We start from the raw sequence: 21,673 nt of genomic DNA on the forward strand, positions 1-21,673 counted from the left end.
TTAAATTGAGTTATTTTATTGCTGCGCAGCAGCATTTTGAATTTCACAAGCCCCATTCTTGCTAATGCTAATAATTGTCGGAGAGAGGCAAGTAGAAGATAATGTTCTTTAAGCTACAGTACAATATCCTTATTTTGTTCTTATATCCTAAAGTGATTTTTTTAAATATATATAGAGTTCAAGTCTGTTGCAATTATTCTGCAAACACAGCAGTAAAACTTGAGCAAATGCAGTTAGTAAGTGTAATGGCGCTGATGGGATTTTGAGTGACCAGCATGATGATTACTATTACTGAGAAGAGATGTACTGCACGGAAAAGGAGTAGGTGATAGGTTAGTTACAGGCTTCGGGAAAAAGCAAATGTGAAGAAGTAAAGATGTTAGTTTTTCCTAAAAAGTGACTTGGTATTTGCCTGGAGTCAGTGTGATGGTACTTCCCTGGTGTCAATGTGATGGTACTTCACTGGTGTCAGCGTGATGGTACTTCCCTGGTGTCAGCATGAGGGTATTTCCCTGGTGTCAGGGTGATGGTACTTCCCTGGTGTCAAAATGATGGCACTTCCCTGGTGTCAATGTGATGGTTCTTCCCTGGAGTCAGCATAATGGTTATTCCTGGTGTCAGTGTGATGTTACTTCCCTGGTGTCAGCGTGATGGTACTTCCCTGGTGTCAGCGTGATGGTACTTCCCTGGTGTCAGCATGATGGTAATTCCCTGGTGTCAATGTGATGGTACTTCCCTGGTGTCAGCGTGATGGTAATTTCCTGGTGTCAACGTGATGGTACTTCCCTGGTGTCAGCGTGATGGTACTTCCCTGGTGTCAGCGTGATGGTAATTCCCTGGTGTCAACGTGATGGTAACTCCCTGATGTCAGCATGATGGTACTTCCCTGGTGTCATCGTGATGGTAATTCCCTGGTGTCATCGTGATGGTAATTCCCTGGTGTCAACGTGATGGTAACTCCCTGGTGTCAGCGTGATGGTACTTGCTTGGTGTCAGCGTGATGGTAGTTAGACTTTTACCAAAACTTTGTTGAGAAGTAAAATAAACAAAATATATACAATGTAATACATCTATATGTTGAACTTGAATTCTACTTATGAAACTTTAATAAAAAAAGGTGTAAGAAAAATCCTCACAAAAACTAAAATAATTGTGTTCTCTGCATAATGCACATACAATAATAGAGTTGTTCTATTTCACTCCACAATTAACAGCATATACCTGGGAACCTTCTGTATGAAACCTATGATTCTTCTCAGATTCTTAGTAGTGCATTAACAAGAACACATAAAATTAAGATGAACGTTTTGTATTTCTTGGTACTTATGTATTATCTGGGCTCCCATGTTAAATGCAACCCATTTTTTCATACCCCTACTATCCAACTACGCATGGAGTTGATTTTATATAGTGTTGCGAGCGCAGCGAGCCACCGTGCCCGAAGCGTGGCGAGCGCAGCGAGCCCCGCGAGGGTCCGCGGTCTCATAAGAAAAACGGGAGCCCAGATATTACATAAGTACCTATTTCTTTATATGATGTTATGCTACTGTTTAGAAAAACTTATTTAGTAGATGTTACCATAGTAAACTATTAGTATATCTGCATTAGGCATGTGGGCTGTGTGACACTTAAAGAGGCATGACCATGCCATCTGGGGGTTTAGTTACTGTATCTATCCTCCCCATAGGGACTAAGTTACCCTATTAAGTTAGTCCGTCAGTCTGCTCTCACCTGGCTCACCTCTTTAATCTTTCCCTATCCTCTGGGATCTTCCCTTCCTCCTTCGAACACGCTCTTGTCTCCCCAATTCTCAAAAAAACAAATCTGGACCCCAACTCTCCATCCAACTACAGGCCCATCTCCCTCCTCCCTTTAGCCTCCAAGCTTCTAGAACGCCTGACCTATAATCGTCTCCTAAGCCACCTTACTGCTAACTCCATTCTAGACCCCCTCCAATCCGGGTTCCGCCCTTTACATTCCACTGAAACTGCCCTGACCAAAGTCACTAACGATCTACTATCGGCTAAATCCAAAGGCCTCTTTTCTATGCTCATCCAGCTTGATCTGTCGGCTGCCTTTGACACTATTGACCACCCTCTCGTGCTCAACACCCTCCGCTCCTTTGGCATCACTGGCACAGTCTTCTCCTGGTTCACCTCATACCTCTCCGATCGCTCCTTCTCCGTCTCCACTCCGAGCTCCTCCTTTCCTACTACCCCGCAGCCAGTCGGTGTTCCCCAAGGGTCAGTCTTTGTCCCTCTCCTCTTCTCCCTCTACACCACCTCTCTGGGCACCCTCATCAGCTCCTATGGTTTTCATTACCACCTTTATGCTGATGATACCCTAATCTATCTCTCCTCCCCCGACCTATCCCCATCACTCCTTTCCAAGGTCTCCGAATGCCTCACGGCCATCTCAGCCTGGATGACCCAATGCTTCCTGAAACTAAACATGGCTAAAACTGAACTTCTAATCTTCCATCCCCCGAACATCCCCTCCTCTCCCACTATCTCCATCAGCATTGGTGAAACCGAGATCACCTCCACCGACCAAACGCACTGCCTCGGTGTCATCATTGACTCCTCCCTCTCTTTCACCCCCCACATTCGTGCTCTCTCACAGTCTTGCCGCTTTCACCTACGCAACATCTCACGCATCAGACCATTCCTCTCCACTGACGCGACCAAAATTCTCATTCATTCTCTTGTCATCTCCCGCCTTGACTACTGCAACATCCTTCTCTCTGGGCTACCTCTCACCCGCCTCGCACCTCTCCAATCCATTCTTAACGCTGCTGCTAGGCTCATCTTCCTCTCCCGCCGCTCTACCTCCGCCTCCCCCCTGTCTATCTCTTCTCTTCATCTCTTCATTCCTTTCCGAGTTCTCTTTAAACTCCTCACCACCACCTACAAGACTCTTTCCTCCTCCACCGCTCCTTACCTCTTTTCACTGATCTCTATCCACACTCCCTCCCGTCCTCTTTGCTCCATCGCTGACCGCCGACTGACCTCTCACCTAATCACCTCCTCCCACTCCTGTGTCCAAGACTTTTCTCACGCTGCCCCCCTGCACTGGAACAACCTCCCGCCACCCATCAGGCTTTCTGATTCCCTTACCTCCTTCAAGCGCTCCCTCAAAACCCACTTTTTTCGACTAGCCTATCCCTCCTCCTAACCTCTTTTTATCCTCCTATCCTGCCTCCGTTCCCCTCCGTTCCTACTTATCCTATTGTTTTTCGTTCGTCCACCCACCTATTTTTAGTATGTTAACTCTTATGAGTAGGGTCCTCCTTCCTCACGTACTCACCCTACCTCTTTACCTCACCTGTGCTCCTGTCCTGTTCTTCCCTTCCTCTACTTCATCTTCAGTCTCCTCGACAATTTTGACACCTACTTCTGAACTGATGCTGATTTTAGTTCTACCAGCTATACCCCTATTCATACTGTATTTTTCAACACACCCTGTACGTTACCTTGTAATTAGTTTTTTGTTTGCTATGTACGGCACTGCGGACACTTTGCGGCGCCTTATAAATAAACATACTACTACTACTACCCTAGCAAAGCCTTCCTCAGTGCCAAAGATGTTATTTATGGAGAAATAAATGAAGGGTTTTGAACCAATGGACCACTAACGTATTTAAGGTGGGACTTCCTTGTAATAATGGGACTAAATTGGAGATGTATGTAAATCCGATGTTTATGTACATCGGTGATGTTTTTAGAATTAAAAACTACAGCACCGGCCGATTTGGGGTGGTGATGTTGCTTGAAGAGCTTCGAAATCTGCAATATGATTGCTACTGGCTTGCAGTGACGGGAACTATTCCAGAAAACAGTGGCAGTCAGATTTATATTCTGCCCATGCTTCACTGGCTCCAGTAGTGGTTTTATTGCCAGACAATCCGAGTAATGTGGGTTACTCAGCCATCCGATGTTCATGCAGGGAGATCCAATTCTGCATCTGTGCACACAGCAGCGGATCGGAGAAGCCAGCAGTGGACATCTATTTACATAGGTTGCTTCCTGGGCTTTTGCATATATTACCAAATATGTGCTGCAGTGTACGTCACTGAATCATCCCTCAGTAATTGTAGACATTTAGTTTACTACAGAACTTGCCTACTTTAAAAAAAACTATAATCAGGGAGATTACAGAAGTATGCACCGCATGCTGTTGATGGGGGGCATGCCATAAATTTCACCAAAGGGTGTGTCTAGCTCCACATATGGGTGTGTCTATGCTTAAATGCTTGTTGTGATATATTTCTATAGAACATTAGTGACATTGGGGTAGATGGATGAAGAAGTGAGAAGTGAGCCAGAGGAGAAGTGGCCCATGGCAACCAATCAGCTCCTCTGTATAATTTTATATTATGGAAATTATAGATGCTGCTTCAGTGCTGATTGGTTGCCATGGGCTACTTCTTCTCTGGCTCACTTATTACTGCTTCATACATCTGCACCAATATATTTGGGGAATTTTTGCAAGTATTAATACTAATATTGTTGTAGTTTAATATGGGGGTGCATGCAACTTTATTTTTGCTGTGATATTTATTTTCTTCTCACTCAGCATAGTATACAATAAATGCAAAAATTCCCAAATGCAATGTGACCTGGTGTGAAGTAATCCCTAGATATGTTCTCAGTGTATTCAATGTTATTTTATTATGAACTCTGGTCTTCAACTTACAGTATAAGCACTGTAGGCATTAGCTTGTTGTAGCCTATGGGCTGACGTCTACTTGCAAAAATTAGCAGTATATGATTTCCCCAGAACCCACCCTGGCAATGGCCGTCGCACATTCCTATCTACCATTAGACCACTCATGCACGAGAGTCCCGATAGAGGAATGAGACTGCTGTGGTTTATCTAACTTATTTAAGTTATTTACTTATTTAAGTAAATCTTAGGAATTGTCAGTCTACCCTTGAACTGAATGTCCCCATTAGTTTTGTTTGTACAAACAACTGCAAAATTAGAATTTTGTTTATTTGTACTATTATTACCATGAATCCCAAGCAGTGAATCATGTAGTTCATAATGATGCTACAGTATAATACAGTCTACAAAGTATAACTTAACTTAAGACACAAGTTAGATGCTTTTCTTGAGTCAGTTACAGTTGAGTCACTGGATGTTGTTGTTTGTATTTTTCTCTTTAAGACACAAAAAAAACCTCTTCAAATAAAAGACACAGGAGAGAACCTTTTCATGTATGTCTTTGATATGTCCCTTTTAAGAAAGAATTTAAGGTTTAGGCTGCAGTATTTCTGTGGAAGTCAGTGCAGGTGTCCATAACTTGCATAATGCTTCAAGCACATTATTTATTTACGTTGTTTTTGATTTTGACATTTATTGGGACTAACTTAAAAGAAAAACAACTGTTGTAAAGTTATTCCCTTAGAAACCAACCAGACACAATTTGGATGCAGAAGAGAAGAAGTCTATGTAGACAGATGGCTTGTGAAGCCCGTTTCTCTGTTATACCAGAAATAACAGTGGATCTATACAGCTTGGAATGGTTTCAAGACTTGACACAATTCAGAGCAAGTTGCACTGAATCACAGTTGCCTTTCAATAGCCAAGGGAAATGTCAATATGCAAGAATTTATGGCTGCGTATTCTGTTCAGTAGAATACATTGCAGCTAATAAAATAAAGACCTGTGATGAGTGAGTTGAAGTTTTTTTCTAATTTATCAATCTTAAAACTATTCTCATATCCTGAAACCAGTTTGTCATTTCCGAATTTTATAAGTAACATAAAACCTTTTCTAAAGTTTGAAATGATCGGTGGTTGTAATTTTGCTTAGAACCTGGCATTCATTTTTATTTAATATGAGGGAGAAGACTTCCCATGTTTTATTGCTATTTAAAACTGGCAAGCTACTCAGCACGGAGATAATTATATTAATTGGTGTCCTTGTTACTAATAAACAAATAAACAAAATAAACTTAAAGGCAGGATAAGATGCGAGTTACACTATATGTCTTTGGGAATAAAAGCTTTCAAAGATATTAAACAATGTAGAAAGATGTTGGCTGTAGCCAAGAACTGTATATGTGAAACAGATTTTCTATCATCTTAATATTTTATTGTTTCTGTTACGGAGAAATACAGTCTGTCAGAACTGGCTATTTATAAATTATTATGAAAATGCTCTTTTGGGATTGGTGTACAGTATATTGGTTTAAGCTGTTTACAACAGGTGCACTGGTATATACACTAAGAACAGTAAGTCCCCCATTGGCTACAGCACTGCCCAATTCCCATTCTCTGCTTGGATCTGTTATGCCCCATACACACGGGGCGTCTGTGCCTTTGTGCTGAGTGATCTAGTTAAGCACAGATCTCTTAGCACACAGCAGCAATGTGTGCTGAGCAAATTGTCAGGGCCAGTGTTCTCTGGTGAAAGAACACTAGCGAAGACAAGTTTTAGGGCAGTATTCAATGACAAATTACGCTATATGCAGTGAATCCTGTTTAGGATTTGCTGGGCATTCGCAGGGTTCCGGAGGGCTGCAGCATTCGCTGCCAGCCCTCCCTGTCACCGTATTCAATGCCGTAGGGGCTCGCCGCAGGGAGCCGGGGGACGGCAGCAGGCAGGGAGATGTAAGCCTCCCTGCCTGCCCCAGAATTTGTAGGGGAGAAGGAGGGCTCCCAGGGACACAGGCAACAGAAGCTGACCCCCCCCCCCCACGGGAGAGCTGGCAGGTGACACAGGTAGGGAGCCGCTTCACTGGTCCCGCTCGTGCATATGTAATGAGTGGGACCAGTATTAAGTGAATATTTAATGAGCGGCTCCCAGCACCCTGCTGGTGAATGTGTAATATTTTTTTTTTTTTTAATTAATAAGTAAATATATATTCATATGCTGGCAGCAAGCATGAAACGGAGAACTGGCCGGCATTCAATGTTCGCTTTCAGCGAACAGTGGACATTGAATAGGGTGAATCAGATTTTCAGTGAAAAAGATTCACCGCAAGGAGTAAAAACAGCCCGAGTCACCGGAAAAAAAACGGTGAATCGGGAGCATTGAATACTGCCCTTATACTGCATTCAGTATAAATCTAGTCTGGCCTGGAAGTGGGGAGGGGGCTCTATTTAGTGGCCTGACATCATTCCACAGTATTTTTGATGTTTTTCATTGTGGGGGCAGTTACCATGATATGACTTATGGTACTGTAAGTTTAACTGCAGCGCTAACTGTTATTTGGAGTTTTTGAAAGGGGCATTTGTAGTTCACTATAACTTGATATGGCTTTTTCAGGTTATAGTTGGTCTTCTTTTGCTAGTTTATCATGCTGCGGGGTTGCATCTCGTGCAGGGTGCCTTGCTGTTTTCGAGGGTGGGGTTAGCTTCTCTGTAGGTGTACAAGTCCAGAATTTCACCACCACTAACCAGAAGTAGCCCCTCCCAAATGCATGGAGAGCCTTTTCAGGAGAAATCATGAAGCAAATGGTTGCCACACCTCCCCTGCCAGCAGTGCCTCCACCTTTGTTGTCCCCCTTGTGGTCAGTCCATCTAGGGCTTGGAGTTGCATCCTTCAACCTCCGGACTATGTTAAATTTGTTGGAAAAAGGTTTTACTGCTGTATGTATTAAACCAATGTGTGTCATCTTTTTTTATTTTTTGTTACATTTCTTTTATTCTTTAAAACAAAATTGTACAGATATAAAAGGCATCATACAGTACAACAAAGGACAGAACATGTCATAATTAATACAAAGGCTTACTGTGGGCTACCACAAGTAATAACACAATATGAGTATCCTAATTGAAGCAGTTTATACAGTAATGGCCAATCTCTACACAAGATACATGTTTTTCTTTCCGGTTTTAATCTGAGCCTGGAAGGGATCTCCTCACAAATATATAAAGCTATCCCCCAAAAGATGAAGACAAATAACGTCATCTGCTTTTTGTGAACGTTATGTCATATTGGGTTTGCACTATGACATATCTTTTTGCCTTTCCTATCCACTAGTAAGCTCTGAGGTCACAAAGAAATTGTTGCAGCCTGAGTATTAGTTAGCACTGAGGTCACAGAGGCTTATTGCAGCCTATACATCACTACTAATGTCACAGAGCTATTATTGCAGCCTACACAGTAGTAAGTACTGAAGTCCCAGAGTCATTATTGCAGCCTATACAGTAGTACTATAAATAACATGACCTAAGACTCTGGGCCCATAACAATGCACCCAGGTTACTGGACAGTTCTGTATGCATTATTGGCCTAATGCAGACCTGATCGCATGATTGCTATTCTGCAGCAGCCAGCGATTAGGTAGACACCACCTGCCAGAGGGAAACTCTGCCTTGTAAATCAATCTGTTTGCCGTGAGAATCGATGTATATGGCTTGCGAAGTCTGCAGCCATGCGAATAACCAAAGCCATCCATAAGCAGCTTACGAATGGATTTGGGAATATTGACACGGCTGCACGGATGGTGTAGTGGTTAGCATTACGGCCTCACAGCACTGAGGTCATGGGTTCTATTCCCACCATGGCTCTAACTGTGCAGAGTTTGTATATTCTCCCCGTGCTTGCGTGGGTTTCCTCCGGGAACTCCGTTTTCCTCCCACAATCCAATATACTGGAAGGCTAATTGGCTCCCAAATAAATTAACCATCAAAATGACCCAACGTCACGGAATGTCAGCTGTCCGCCTGCTTCCCACGCATAGCGATGTCTCTGATCTGCGAGCGCTGGGGAAATCGTTCGATGGTCGCTGACCCAGCTGCAAATGGATGATTATGTAAATTGCCACAGCTAATGGAATTCCCCCCATGTATCTGAAAGAAGTTATGCTTTGTAGCGTCATTTGGGCCTAATTCAGCATGGATCGCTAATCAGACAATTCACAAATCAAACGATTACTGTGCATGCGCATCACGCATGTGCGGGGCCCAAATAGCAAAAAAGTATCCGTGCGCATACAGTAGATGTCGCAGAGTAGCCGCAGTTTGATTGACAGGAAGCCAGAGTTTAGGGGTGGCATCACGTCATTTTCTGGGTGTCTTTATGAAACTGCCAGGCAGTTTTCGGGTGGGTCTCTGGTGTCAGCGATGACCACTTCCAGCCTGGTTCTTGTGCAGATTAGTGGAAGCCTTAGAACGGTGCATATGGAAAAAACTCTTCAATGGTCCAATGCATTCACAATTTTGCCAGGGTTGTTTAATCTATCTTGTTGGCAGCTTTCTGCTCACAGTGCGCAGTCGCTGATTAGCGATCAATGCTGAATTAGGCCCTTTGACCAAACCTGTCCATCTTTTCACTGTATTTTTGATCAATTCTTTAGAAGAGATTATTATCTTAATATGATAATAATGTGGATCAATAAAAGTCAGTCATTAATCATGATTATTTGGCTGCTTTCAGATTGCTGCTTAGTTTTGCTGTTACTATATTATTTATGAATAATGGACCACATAATACAGTTCATGGCATACAGTATGTTGCTGTGCTTGGGTAATGATGTGTCTATATGTACTCACTAAAAACACCGCCTCCATTTCAACCATCCAAATTCAAAAGCTTTTCATGTTTAACACAGTGGGCAAAGCTTCTACACAGAAGAACCTGTCTAACACATAGGGATCAGTGATATATGTGCAGGTAGTGTTCCCTCGCACCATTAACGCTATCTTTCATTAACGAACCTTCTCTGTCTCCATCACAACTATGTGAAACAATTACATGTTTGTTTTTTTTTAGCTTCTGCTAACAGAATTTAGACTGACATTTTATTTAAATCCATATGACAGTTTATACAATCCCATCTGGCTAGTAAAAATTTAAGTGAAATGTTAATGGCTGTCTTTAAAGTAGAATTATTTTACAACTATTTTTCTTATGTAAGTTATGAGCCTTGTCTCTGTCATAAATAGTGCACTAAAATCTAACTGTTTAACCTGCTAACAAATGATATTTCATCTTCTTTACTCTAAGTAGTCCATATTTAAAATGTTATTTGTGCATCCGGCAGGGCTGTCTACACAGCAGAAAAATTAGGATCACCTGAACTAGTGGAGCTTACAATCTAATTTAGTTACCACAAACACACACTCACACACACACATATGCGAAAAGAAAGGCTTTTTTTCATAGTTTGTTTTTTTTTTTTTTCCCTTACAGACTGAGTTATTTGTTCACTCTTTCAAAGACCAGTTAATAAACAATGCCCTTTTGGCACTGTACACAGCACGGCCAGGCTGTGCAAATAAGAAGCTTACAGACCCAAGGAACGCCATGAATGAAAATGATCAGCAGGAACAGGACCATGTACAGCCAATAACACGACAAGATTCTATACCTCACCACTCTGAATTTGATGAGGAGGAATGGGTAAGTAACTCAGCACACTACATGTTATTATTACATTTTGTTTAGGTTTATATTTGCTATAACATTGTGTATATATATATATATATATGTATATATATATATATATATATATATATAGCTGCGCGTCTCTGCCCAGGTGCATTCCCCAGGTGTATTCCTCCACCAATACAGTGCAGCAAAAGAAACAGGCATCACTCCGGGTCTTTAGGTGAAAACAAACGTGTAACTTTACTTGTGTAAATGGTCTCCGCCGTTTTGGGATTACTCCCTTCGTCAAGACCAACATGTGTTGGTCCTGACGAAGGGAGTAATCCCGAAACGGCGTAGATATATAATATGAAGCATATATTAGGGTTAATTTAATAAGCTGAAGTAGACCAGTGCAAAATATTATATTTGTGATAGTGTGTGGTTATTTGCACACATAGGGCCTAATTCAGTGTCGTTAATCAGAGAATTCGTAGTGCACTGTGAACAGAAAGGTGCCCCCCAAACAGAAAGAAAAACCATCCCATGCGTCACAAATAGTAATCCAATCGCAGATACATTCACAGAGACAGAACCATCTAACATTCTTCTCCGTCTGCCCCAGTCTAGAGCTACCACATAGCTGCTAATGAGTCAGGCTGGAAAAGATCATAGCTGATGTGGTGTGTACACAAGGGTACAATCAGCATGAGATTTTGACTGTATAGTCGAAATCGCATGCAGATTGTATGCAGATCACATGCAGATTGCACAGGTTTTTTACCTTGCGCTCCCAAGGCAGCACAAATCGAAACCCAGCATAATGCTGTGTACACACGGTGAGATTCCCTTGCTATTTGACTTAAATATATATATATATATGGGTGGAGAGGGTGCAGCACTCACGACACTTGCTCAGAAACAGGACATGTGCCAATTATGTAGATCAACGTTTCAAAATTTAATTTGTCATCAGGATAAAATGATGTCCTGATGACAAATTCAGTTTTTTAAACGTTGATCTTCATAATTGGGACATGTCATGTTTCTGAGTAAGTGAGTTGGTGGTTTTATCGGTATCGCTGTCTCTGCAATAACCCTGAATGAACTCTGATGGGTGGCGCTTATCTTCCATGGATGTGGGATGGAAGTAGGGTCCAGTGTTGGTCCGGCCGCTTGGTGTTGTTGCGGCCGTAATACTGACCGTCCGTGTCCACCGAGCAGGACCCAGGACCCTCCAGCAGACCTGGTCCTTGGCCAGGCCTGGTGTATAAAAAAAATCAGACAATCTAGTTCTAAAGATTTACAATTCATCATTTTGTAAACATCGTCCTGTATAACACCTTGAGAAGAAGAACCTGAAGCAGCAATTGCTGGGATTGATCAGCAACATCTTTCCTTTTCCTGTCAGATCAGCTCCGTTTACACAGAAACATGAAATAAAAATGTTTCACTGATTTCTGTGCAAATCTAGTTTATTCAAAGCTGTCAAAGTTATAACATTAATTAGGCTCATCCATAGAATGATATTCCTCAGTACCTCCCAGAGAATCATCTTAATTGCTTCACTCTGTTACCATCCATATGCTTTCAGACAGCAGATTACATGGTCTCTAACAGAAATACTGTCTAGCAGGGCAAACAAGGTCTGCCTTTACCATACTTAGGCAAGCAAGATATTCCTGCCATAAAAAGCACTTGGTTGTATGTGGTTGTTTACTGGCACCTCTTTCACATTTAGGAGCACTGTGGGGGCATAATGTTATTAACAGTAAATGTGTTGTCAGATACTGGAAAGGTAGGCTGGCAGAGCTGGATGGCACCAGACACAGGGCCGGATTCGCAGCAAGGCATTTGGCAGTTGCCAAGGACTCCAATGCACAGCCCCCCCCCCCCCCCCCCCACAACTGTGGTATATGTGAACTGGGGTTTCTATGGGGTATAATATGAAATGGGGCACTACCTGATGGTTAACACATTTGTGGTGCTGAGAGTATTACATATTATACATTTTGATACCATCACCAAAATATATTATTGTTTTTATTGGTAGTGACCCCAACAAAACTTTATCCAACGATGCACAACAGTGAAGGGGATAAATATTCCATAAAATACTTTGGGGCTGCTGGTATCAGGAACACAGCCTACTCTTCTGCTCCAGACATGTAGCATATTGTGTAGAGCTACTGTGTGTAATGACCGCTGTGGAGATGGAGTGAGTATAAAATTAAATACAGGGACATAACTAGAATTTTCTGTGCCCCACAGCAACATATTAAAGAGGCTTCCAATGATTCTAGCTAAAACACCTGTCTCCCCAACAGTTGTTCATTGTATGCCTCACAATAGTGCCTTGTTCATTTTATGTCCCATAGTAGTGCCCTACTTCATTTTTTGCATATTATATATGACCTATTGTAATGTTTCCTGGGTCATATTAAGCCCCATTGCAGTGTCTCCGTTCACATAATGCTACAGTGATACACTTCACACTATGCCACACAGTGATGCCAATGTAAGTTAGGTACAAGGGAGGCAGAACCCCTAAGCTCCTGGTTATGATAACTTAGTCTTTTGGCGTGACAACCTCTGGGGGTATCCTCATTGCCTGTGGTGCAATTGCATGTTAGGCTGCTGTTTTGTTTAGTTTATAATGCCAGCTTTTAGGCTAAACATGTCACTGGAGTTTACAAGTAGTATGGAGATGCTAGTTCTAGATTTAATTAGGTCAAATTTAGAGAGTTGGCCCCAAAGGCTGCCTCGATAGGTTATGCATGTTTGGCTGAACTGGAGGAACTAGCAAGGTGTTCTCTTGCTCCAGACTGTTCGGAGCATGAGTGGGAGCTATATTGCTTAACCCATGTGAATGCAGGTAGGCATCAGCTCTTCTATCTGGTCCTCATTTGTGGTACGTCACTCCTTAAGTGGCTTGCAGGCATTATGTTTTAAATGCATTTCTTTGGCTGGTATGATCTGCCAAAGAGTTTCTGCTTTCCACAGCTCTCAAATTTTGGGATAGCGTCAAAGCTGTTTTTGAAGACAGGCAATGTCCTAATGATTGGAACCAGTTGCCACACCTATTGACGTTGGTTGATGGAGTTTGTTTTGACATACATGAAATTTGTTGAAATTGGCAGTTGCTGTGACTTTAGTGGCACCAATGAGTCAGCTCTCCTTTTTGCAATGTTTTATGTGATGGTGATGAGATCTTATCCAATTTCCAATGATCCAAGACTAAATTTGGATGGGTTGATACTTAGTATTGGAAAGATGTCAGACTATATGGATCTGCCTTGTGACTCTGTATGCATATTTTGAGTTACTGTCAATACTGGAAGGTACTAGGTTTCTTCATATGGACAGATCCCCATTAACTTAATATTAAAATGGTTATAATATAATATATGAACAACTCTGTAGTGATGTATTGGGTTTGCATCTGCATAATTTTGGTACCCATTAGTTTCAAATAAGGGCATCCACTTCAGCTGCTGGATCTGTTTTTTCCTCATCAAAGATTCAAGCTCTAAGCTTATTGCCCATTCTTTTCTCTATTGGGCAGCACAATCCTTTGTCAGCCAAACCAAATTTACTTTAGAATTGTAAACTGCAAAGTGCTTTGGTTAGGGTTTAGGGGTACGTTGTGGGTTGAGTTGAAGGGACATTTGTTTGAGGTTTGGTCAACCCAAAGTGTTGGTGGTACATCTTGGAGGCAAAGCCTTATGCCAGCTCACTTCCTTGGATCTTGTTGAATATTTTGATATCTTACATGCTTAGTCTTTTTAGTAAAGTGGTTTGATCAGTGGTAATTTCCTCACCGGAAGTGCATTCCTGAAAACCTGGAAGGGTGAGGGAAACTGCTAGCTGTAAAGTGCATTGGCTCTTTTAATACTTTCAGTCAATGATGTAGTGGTGGTACAAATGGGGTTATTCAGGTTTTCAAAGCACATTTAGTTTGCTAATAGACATAACCATGTGCACTGCAGGTGAGGCAGATGTAACATGAGTTAGATTTGGGTTGGGCTTGCACTTTAAACTGATATCAATACAGGTTGAGTATCCCGTATCCAAAATGCTCGGGACCAGGAGAATTTTGGATAACGGATTATTCCGTATTTCGGAATATTTTAATATTTCAATTATGTATTTTGACGTATCTTGCATGTATGCTGTATAAACACATAAAATACACACAAATATATTTTATTACCACATAAAATACACACAAATATATTTTATTTGTTCAAAAAATAAGGTTTCAAAACATGAAACAAAATTTGTGTACTATCTCAGATATTGAATTTGAATGCCAAGCAATCATTGTCTTGCACATATATAGTGCCAGTTACATATCATGTCCCCAGTGATGCTGTTACAAATGTCCCCAGTGAGGTTTTAGCAAAAAAAAAAAATTTTTTTCACTCTCTGGAATGTCTGGTTTTCGGAATAATTCGGATAACGGATACTCGGATACGGGATACTCAACCTGTATTACAATGTAAAAATAATGCAGTCAGTAATTACCCTGCACAGAAACAAAATAACTCGCCCAAATCTCACTCTCTCTGCACATGTTACATCTGCCCCACCTGCAGTGCACATGGTTTTGTCCATTAGCAAACCAAATGTGCATTGAAAGTGATCCTGAATCACCCCCATAGTATGATGAAGTTCAAGGATGTACATTTGTTTCGTTCTGATCATATGTGCTTGATGGAAGACTGGTTGTTTTTGGTTGTGTAAGCTTTGGTCACGATAAGTTTTCAGTTGGTTTAGTGTAGGTATGATCTGACTGGCAACAGTTTGAGGTACCTTGCTTTGGCAGACTGTTGAGTGTTGATTGTTTATATATTTTACATGGATGTGCTCTCCTTATAGGATAACTGGTCCCTACTTGGTAATGGCACAGCCCATCCTGATGTGTTTATTATAGGAGAGTCTAACACAAATGTGTGCAATTTTTAATCAATTTAATTATATTTAATGATTTAAGAATTATTATTAAAATGTTCAATGTCAAAATGAATTTGACCTAAATTAATCCCAACTCCTGTTGTCTATGTTTTTATTTTAGATAACTACTGTATTAATAGTTGTGATAAGTCCTAGCTGTAAACTGTGGAAACTAACCAGTAGGGAGTTTAATGTAATATCTACATCAACTGACTGATTGATTGACAACACTTTTCTTCATTCAACAGCTAACCAACATATTGAGAAAATAAGAAAGCAAAATGAATTGTGATCTGCAGGGAAAACTGTTTAACTTCTGTATAACTGTGAAAAATAATAATACCTTAGAGGAACATTGTGTTAAAGACCAGCGTGAATGTGGGTAGACTAATTTTAGCTGTGGTAATTGAAGTTGGTATGATTCATTAGAACTTCCGATATGAAGGTAAAGCACACAGGGAGATTTACTCCCTGTGTATTGGTTAATAACGCTTATGTTGCATCATAGATTGACAAACATTTAAAAAAATAAAACATTACCAGTTAATTGACAGTTTTATTTGCACTGTGTTTTCCGTATTATTTTATTCACTATTTGTTTTTCGCATTATGGATCAGTATCTATCCCGCACGAAATGTGTGACTCCTGGTTGTAATTATAGACAGTGCAACAATTTTTCAAAAAGGCTTTTTTCATTACATTCTTTAATGAAATTTCCAGTTACATCAGTCATAAGAATAAATCTGTCTATAGTGCTACACAATCTTTACCATCTGGTCTTTGTGAGCGCTCTTTATTGGCTCGTATCCTACTGTCTTTAGAATCTCTGTTTCTGGCACATACTGTACTAAATAATTCCACTATATCTTGAGGTCTTACAGAACTCTGTTAGCCTTATGATCTTGCTGTACAATTCATTTATTGGTAAAATAATATATTGACATCCAATATCCTAACTTTACTTCCCCTACTCTGCTATCTCTTCATATCTTCTATTTAACTTGACCTTTTGTCTGTGCATTATGGATGACCTGATGATACCACCAGAACTTGGAAAAATCGTTCACACTTCTCCATACGTACCACCAAATGAAAATTTCAATGCGCTATTGATTATTTTCTTTATTCCTACATATAAAGCTATTATATTAATTTAAAACCCTTTATTTACATTATTTAGTATCTTTTGACATATTTAATATAAAAGACAAAGATGAGGTGTGGGGTGGGTAATGTAAATAAGCTACTGTCATTCTGTTCTGTTGAAAGGATAGCCTTTGTTTTCACAAATCTTAACTACAAGGTTCATAGATGGATTATTTGTGGTGATTATAAAGTACTGTGCTCCTTAGACAGCAAGAAGGATACAGAAAGTATGTGTTCTTGCATTTGCACGAACGCTCCTGCGTCTCAGACAGATGGAGCACCTCTCCGCCGGCATCTGCATGATCCCCTCTCTGCCGGTGTCTGCCAGCACAGGGGATCTGGCGAATACCAGCGCTGTGTGAGAGGCGCTCACTAGGCTTGCCAGGGACGCCGGGGACAGAGCTGCAGCTCCCGGGGACACTACGCTGACTACGCAGTGCTGCCACGGAGACACTACGCTGACTACGCTAGGCAGCCGGGCGCTGTGCTATTACACAAGTACTCAGAGTTAGTGAAGCAGTCTCTGGGTTACCAGCATATATATAGTACGTGTAGGGTTACACTAAATATAATAATTGCCCGGGGCGGAGCTTGGCGCGGCGTGGAGTGGCAGCACATTGTGTCGGGTCCTGCAATAAATCCTTATATATATCCTGAAGACCCCGTGCTGCTTACCTACAACGGTGTCCAGCTGTGCCCTATAGGACAGTGCACCTTACAAGCCGCGATTTGTCTACCCGCGGATCCATGCTTGGGCCCGGGAGCCCGACGGAACCTGCGGCCCTGCTGCGCCCTGAACAATATCGCCCGCGGCCATCTTGGTGGGGTGGAGCGGAGACGGGCTGCACCCGACTGCTGCTCCCCTGCCCTGACGCATATCCAAGACTTGAGGCGGTGACTACACATTGGCTGCCAATCTTAAGGACCCGCGCTAGCGGCACTTGCGGAACCCTTGTTTAACGCCACTACTATCTGATACTGCTGCTGCCGTGGGAGAGGGGAAACGCAGACTTGCTGATCAAGCTGCCTGAGGCGGACCTGGAACATCGCGGTAGCTTAATCCTGTCTTCAGTGTGTGGGGGTGAGGTGTTTCGGCGATCCGGACGAATTTATAGCGGTGTATGTGGGAAGTGGTCTCAGAGGGGACTCACTGCTGCGGTCCGCACGGGGGGAGCTGACACCATCTTGCTACACGCACACTTTTGTAGTGTTCGCTGGGGGCTGCTTTCACAGTAATCTGGTGGTCTCTATATTACTATTCATATTTCTATATTACTTCACATCACTACTGTTGATCTCCTGAGTGCTCACTTGATCTGGCAGTGCAGGTGAGGAAACGGCCAGTCTGGAATCCTCGAGTTCCTAACTGTATCTCAGAATCTGCAATATATATATTTTTTCGGTCTCTATTGCCAAGTGAGTGTTTACTACAAATAAATATGGAAATCTCACTACATCAAATCCTGCACGCTGTCAATCCTGCACGCTGATTGTCAGCAAGATCATGGCTGTACAGAGAGAGATTTTCTCTCCTACCTGCGCCGAGGTGAGCTGTGCTGAGATGTCTGAGGACTATACACCTGAGTGCTGTTTTGTTGTAGGCCCTATGGCTCTCATGCCTTTAAATTTCCTGGATCTGTACCCTCAGGAAAATAGATGTATGCTCGGATTTGAGATGTCCTGGTATATTTTGCCTAATGTTGAGGCACATCTGAGATCGCTTTATTTTTATCTACTGACAACTGCACGACTATGGGACCTTGTGCCTAAGTATTTTGGTCATTATCCTGAATGTTCTTACGATCTTAGAGAGGAGTTTGTTGACATTTCTCCCTTATTCTATGGACTTAAGGACTGGCCGGATTAATGATTCATACTGTACTGTTTTTTGAGATGTCCCTTTCACCCTTCATATCCTCTTTTTTTTTCAACTACCGATATCTGCACATTACTGATGTTGCTTTATTTACATATATCCTGTTTGTACTTTTGTATAGATATTTCCATTTCTAAAATGTAATCCTGTATCATATATTATGTATGACAAGAGTATTATGGTGGGAGAGCTGGATCTTGATTTACGTTTAGGGTCTGTGTCCTGTCCATTGCCCCTGACATATACTTGCCATAATATCCTGGAACTGGGGGGGGGGGTTTGTTGTTTATTTAGATTAGTATAGTTTAGTAAGGGGGTATTACGGTTAAAGGGATCCAAGTAGGCCTTAGTTGGGGGTGGGTTGTACAGGGTGGGGGGTTATATGGGAGGTTTGCTTTGGGTTTTTGGGGTGTTTTTCTTTACTAGCATTAGCGGGTTTATCCTCGCCATTTAGAAATTTTAAATAACTTTAGTCTTTTTTTTAGGTTGGATAGTGGGTTAATTTATTTTGGTCAGTAGTGCTTTTGACTGGTGACTCTTCTGCAACGCATTCTGATGGTGCTTAACATTTACGTTCTATGATTTTATAATTGTATCCCCCTCCGCTTTGCTGTTCACGGGATCCCGGATGGCGCCTCCGGATTCTTGTGTACTCTCCTTAAACGATATTTGCCTTATATATCCTTACATCTAAGTGCATGATTATTTGTATATTTTCTTGTATACATTCAATGGCGATTATCCTATATTTCCTGTACGCATCACATGTAGCACTTCTGCCTGTGTTGTTTTTGTTTTCTTCTATGCAAAATCAATAAAAAAATATATATAAATATAATAATTGCCGGTACTGTAGGTTAGTATAGCAATTCTCAGTACTGCTCAGAAAAGATATAACCTTCTAAAGATATTTTTCATGTTGTTTTTATACCTGGCCAGGCAAGCAAACATAGTTGTCTGAAAAACCACATACTGTATCACCTTTATATTCCAAAGTAGGCTGTGGTCAGACCGTGAAGCAGTTACTTCCCAGCTGCTGGTGCTGAGCCACACGTGCAGCCTTATCTGGAAATTAATGTTTAAAAAGCTCCATCAAGGTGGCAATTCTAGTATAAGATGATATCAGGGAAGATTATCCAAGATTCTTAAGGTGTTTCTCTGCCTCTTATGCCTCTGAGCTCCTTCTTCCTTTTAGGTTCTTCAGTAGGTTCTTGTCCCCAATCTATTCACTTTTTTTAATAGTGTTTTTAAAGGTGACCTTTTCCCAAAACAGTCTCTTGAAGCTAAAATGATTGTGTTTCATAAAGAGGGTAATGATCTCACCAAATGTGCCCAGCCATGGTGTAGCAAAGGTGGGGCGAGCAGAGTATGTGCTCTCTGCACCTCAACTAGGGCCATGTACTATGGCTGCCCGCCCCTTCCCTTCCCTTGCAGAGGTTGGCAGTGGGTGGCATGCATTCTTCTCCTGGTGGATGCCAGACTTAAAGCTCTTTTGCATGGCTGCCTCCTGTCTAGGACTTCCACTGTGTCTTAATATTTCACCTGGGGAGCGCAGCAGTTTTGCATTTCAATGCCCATCTAGGACTTTCACAGCATGTTGTATCTTCAGGAGCTGTTCGTCGCTCCTTCTCCTCCACTGATGGATGAGTTCTGTCGCCCAATAAATAAACAATAAATAAACTGTTTTTATTTTTTTAAATTCAACCACTGAAAACATAATTTTATAGGGGAAATTGGAGATTTTATAGTAGAAATTTTTCTGTATTAGAAATATTACTATAGTTTGTGAAATACTTAAGTGTAAGAAATAATAGGATTTCCAGAACATAGGAACATACTTTGAAGTGCAGTGAGGATGACTGAAAAATATCGGAGTCTAATAATATTTGACAAAGTACTAATACAGTAATTGTAAACAGTGCGGAGTTCCTGCTTGTTAGAAAGCATATAAGAGAATAGGTCAGCATAATGGAACGTTTCTAGGCAATGCTTTAAACACACTTTAGAAATTACGTTTTTATTGCCTATGTGTACAAGGCCATAGTTCTGAAAACACGATTCTTGCCTGCATGCTATTGTCTTGTGTTATATAGTGTAGAGAAAAGAATGGAAGTGCTACAGTATGACTTCTACCATCTGAAAAGGGATTGATATACTTTCCAAAATCTCCAAAAATTAAATGCAAACCTGCTATTTACCTGGTACCCAGACTCCACAGGTAGACTGAAGATCATAACCACGGCTAGTGGAATAAAAGTTTAGAGCAGGCATTCCCAACCACGGTCCTAAAGGCACTCCAACAGTGCAAACATTTAGTTATACAACCCAAGTCATGCCATATGTAGGCTACCTAGCTGCACAAATACTGTATGAGCTCTGACATTTAAATATTTAAGAGACAGAAGAGAAAATGCCTTTTTTCATTTTCACTATAAGCCATATCCCTATAGATCAGGCATTCCAAACCACGGTCCTCAAGGCACACCAACAGTGCAGGTTTTAGTGATATCCAGGCTTCAGCACAGATGGTTTAATCAGCATCCCTCAGGTACTAATTAATTCACCTGTGCTCAAGCCTGGATATCTACAAAACCTGCACTGTTGGTGTGCCTTGAGGACCGTGGGTGGGAATGCCTGGTTTAGAGAGACAGCACAGGTACAACAAATGAGGGCTAAGATAGATAATTATGGTATGAGAGGGCTGCTATGTGGGCTTGTTTCATTGTGTATGCACAGTAATGATGGAGAAAATCGCTGGGCTGAAAATCGCTTCGTGAATACACACTGAGCAATTTTCGCCTGTCCAAAAATTTCCCTTAGGGTGGACTGCTTTCCATAGCAGGACATATAGAAAGGCATCCACCCCGTCGCTCATCTGCTTGTAATACCAGCAGATGAGTAGCGGTGGCTGGCAATGATCTGGGAGCACGCATCAGCGCTCAATGCTCACAGCCAGGCAGTACACCCAAGGTTGCTTTTGAGCTGAAAGCAGCTTAAACTGTTAAACTGAGCTGCTTTCAGCTCAAAATTGCCCAGTGTGTATGGGCCTTAACTGTTTGTGTCAGGGTGAATGGCAGTGAGATAGCTGGAAACAAAGTCCTGGGATGGCAGAGTGCTGTGTACAGTGCACAGTAGATAAATGATAAAAGTTAGATAAATGTTAATAGGAGAGAGCTGGATTGAGAAAAATGATTGAGAGGCCCTGGAGACAAGGGATCTGTAGGAGAAAGTGCTGCTGGGTCTGAAGCCCCCCATACACTATGTGACTTCTCCAAGGGGAGAAGTTGCATATAATGCCCCTTGAACTGACTCCAAGCCAATGTGCATGGGACCATCCATCGGATCGTATTTAATGTCAAACTCATGCGATT

General features: G+C 41.6%; 1 protein-coding gene across 6 annotated transcripts in view; it reads left to right on the forward strand.

Moving 5' to 3' along the window:
* Window positions 1-21,673, forward strand: part of INPP4B (inositol polyphosphate-4-phosphatase type II B) — a 512,352-nt gene that overhangs the window by 408,547 nt on the left and 82,132 nt on the right. For all 6 annotated transcript variants that reach the window (XM_083173210.1, XM_083173202.1, XM_083173215.1 and 3 more), the window contains one exon: window positions 10,147-10,356. In XM_083173210.1, coding sequence (XP_083029336.1) covers window positions 10,147-10,356 — 210 coding nt within the window. The remainder of the gene's footprint in view (window positions 1-10,146; window positions 10,357-21,673) is intronic.

The sequence above is a fragment of the Crinia signifera genome, chromosome 1, assembly GCF_055691185.1.
Source record: "Crinia signifera chromosome 1, ASM5569118v1, whole genome shotgun sequence".
Classification (NCBI taxonomy): Eukaryota; Metazoa; Chordata; class Amphibia; order Anura; family Myobatrachidae; genus Crinia; species Crinia signifera.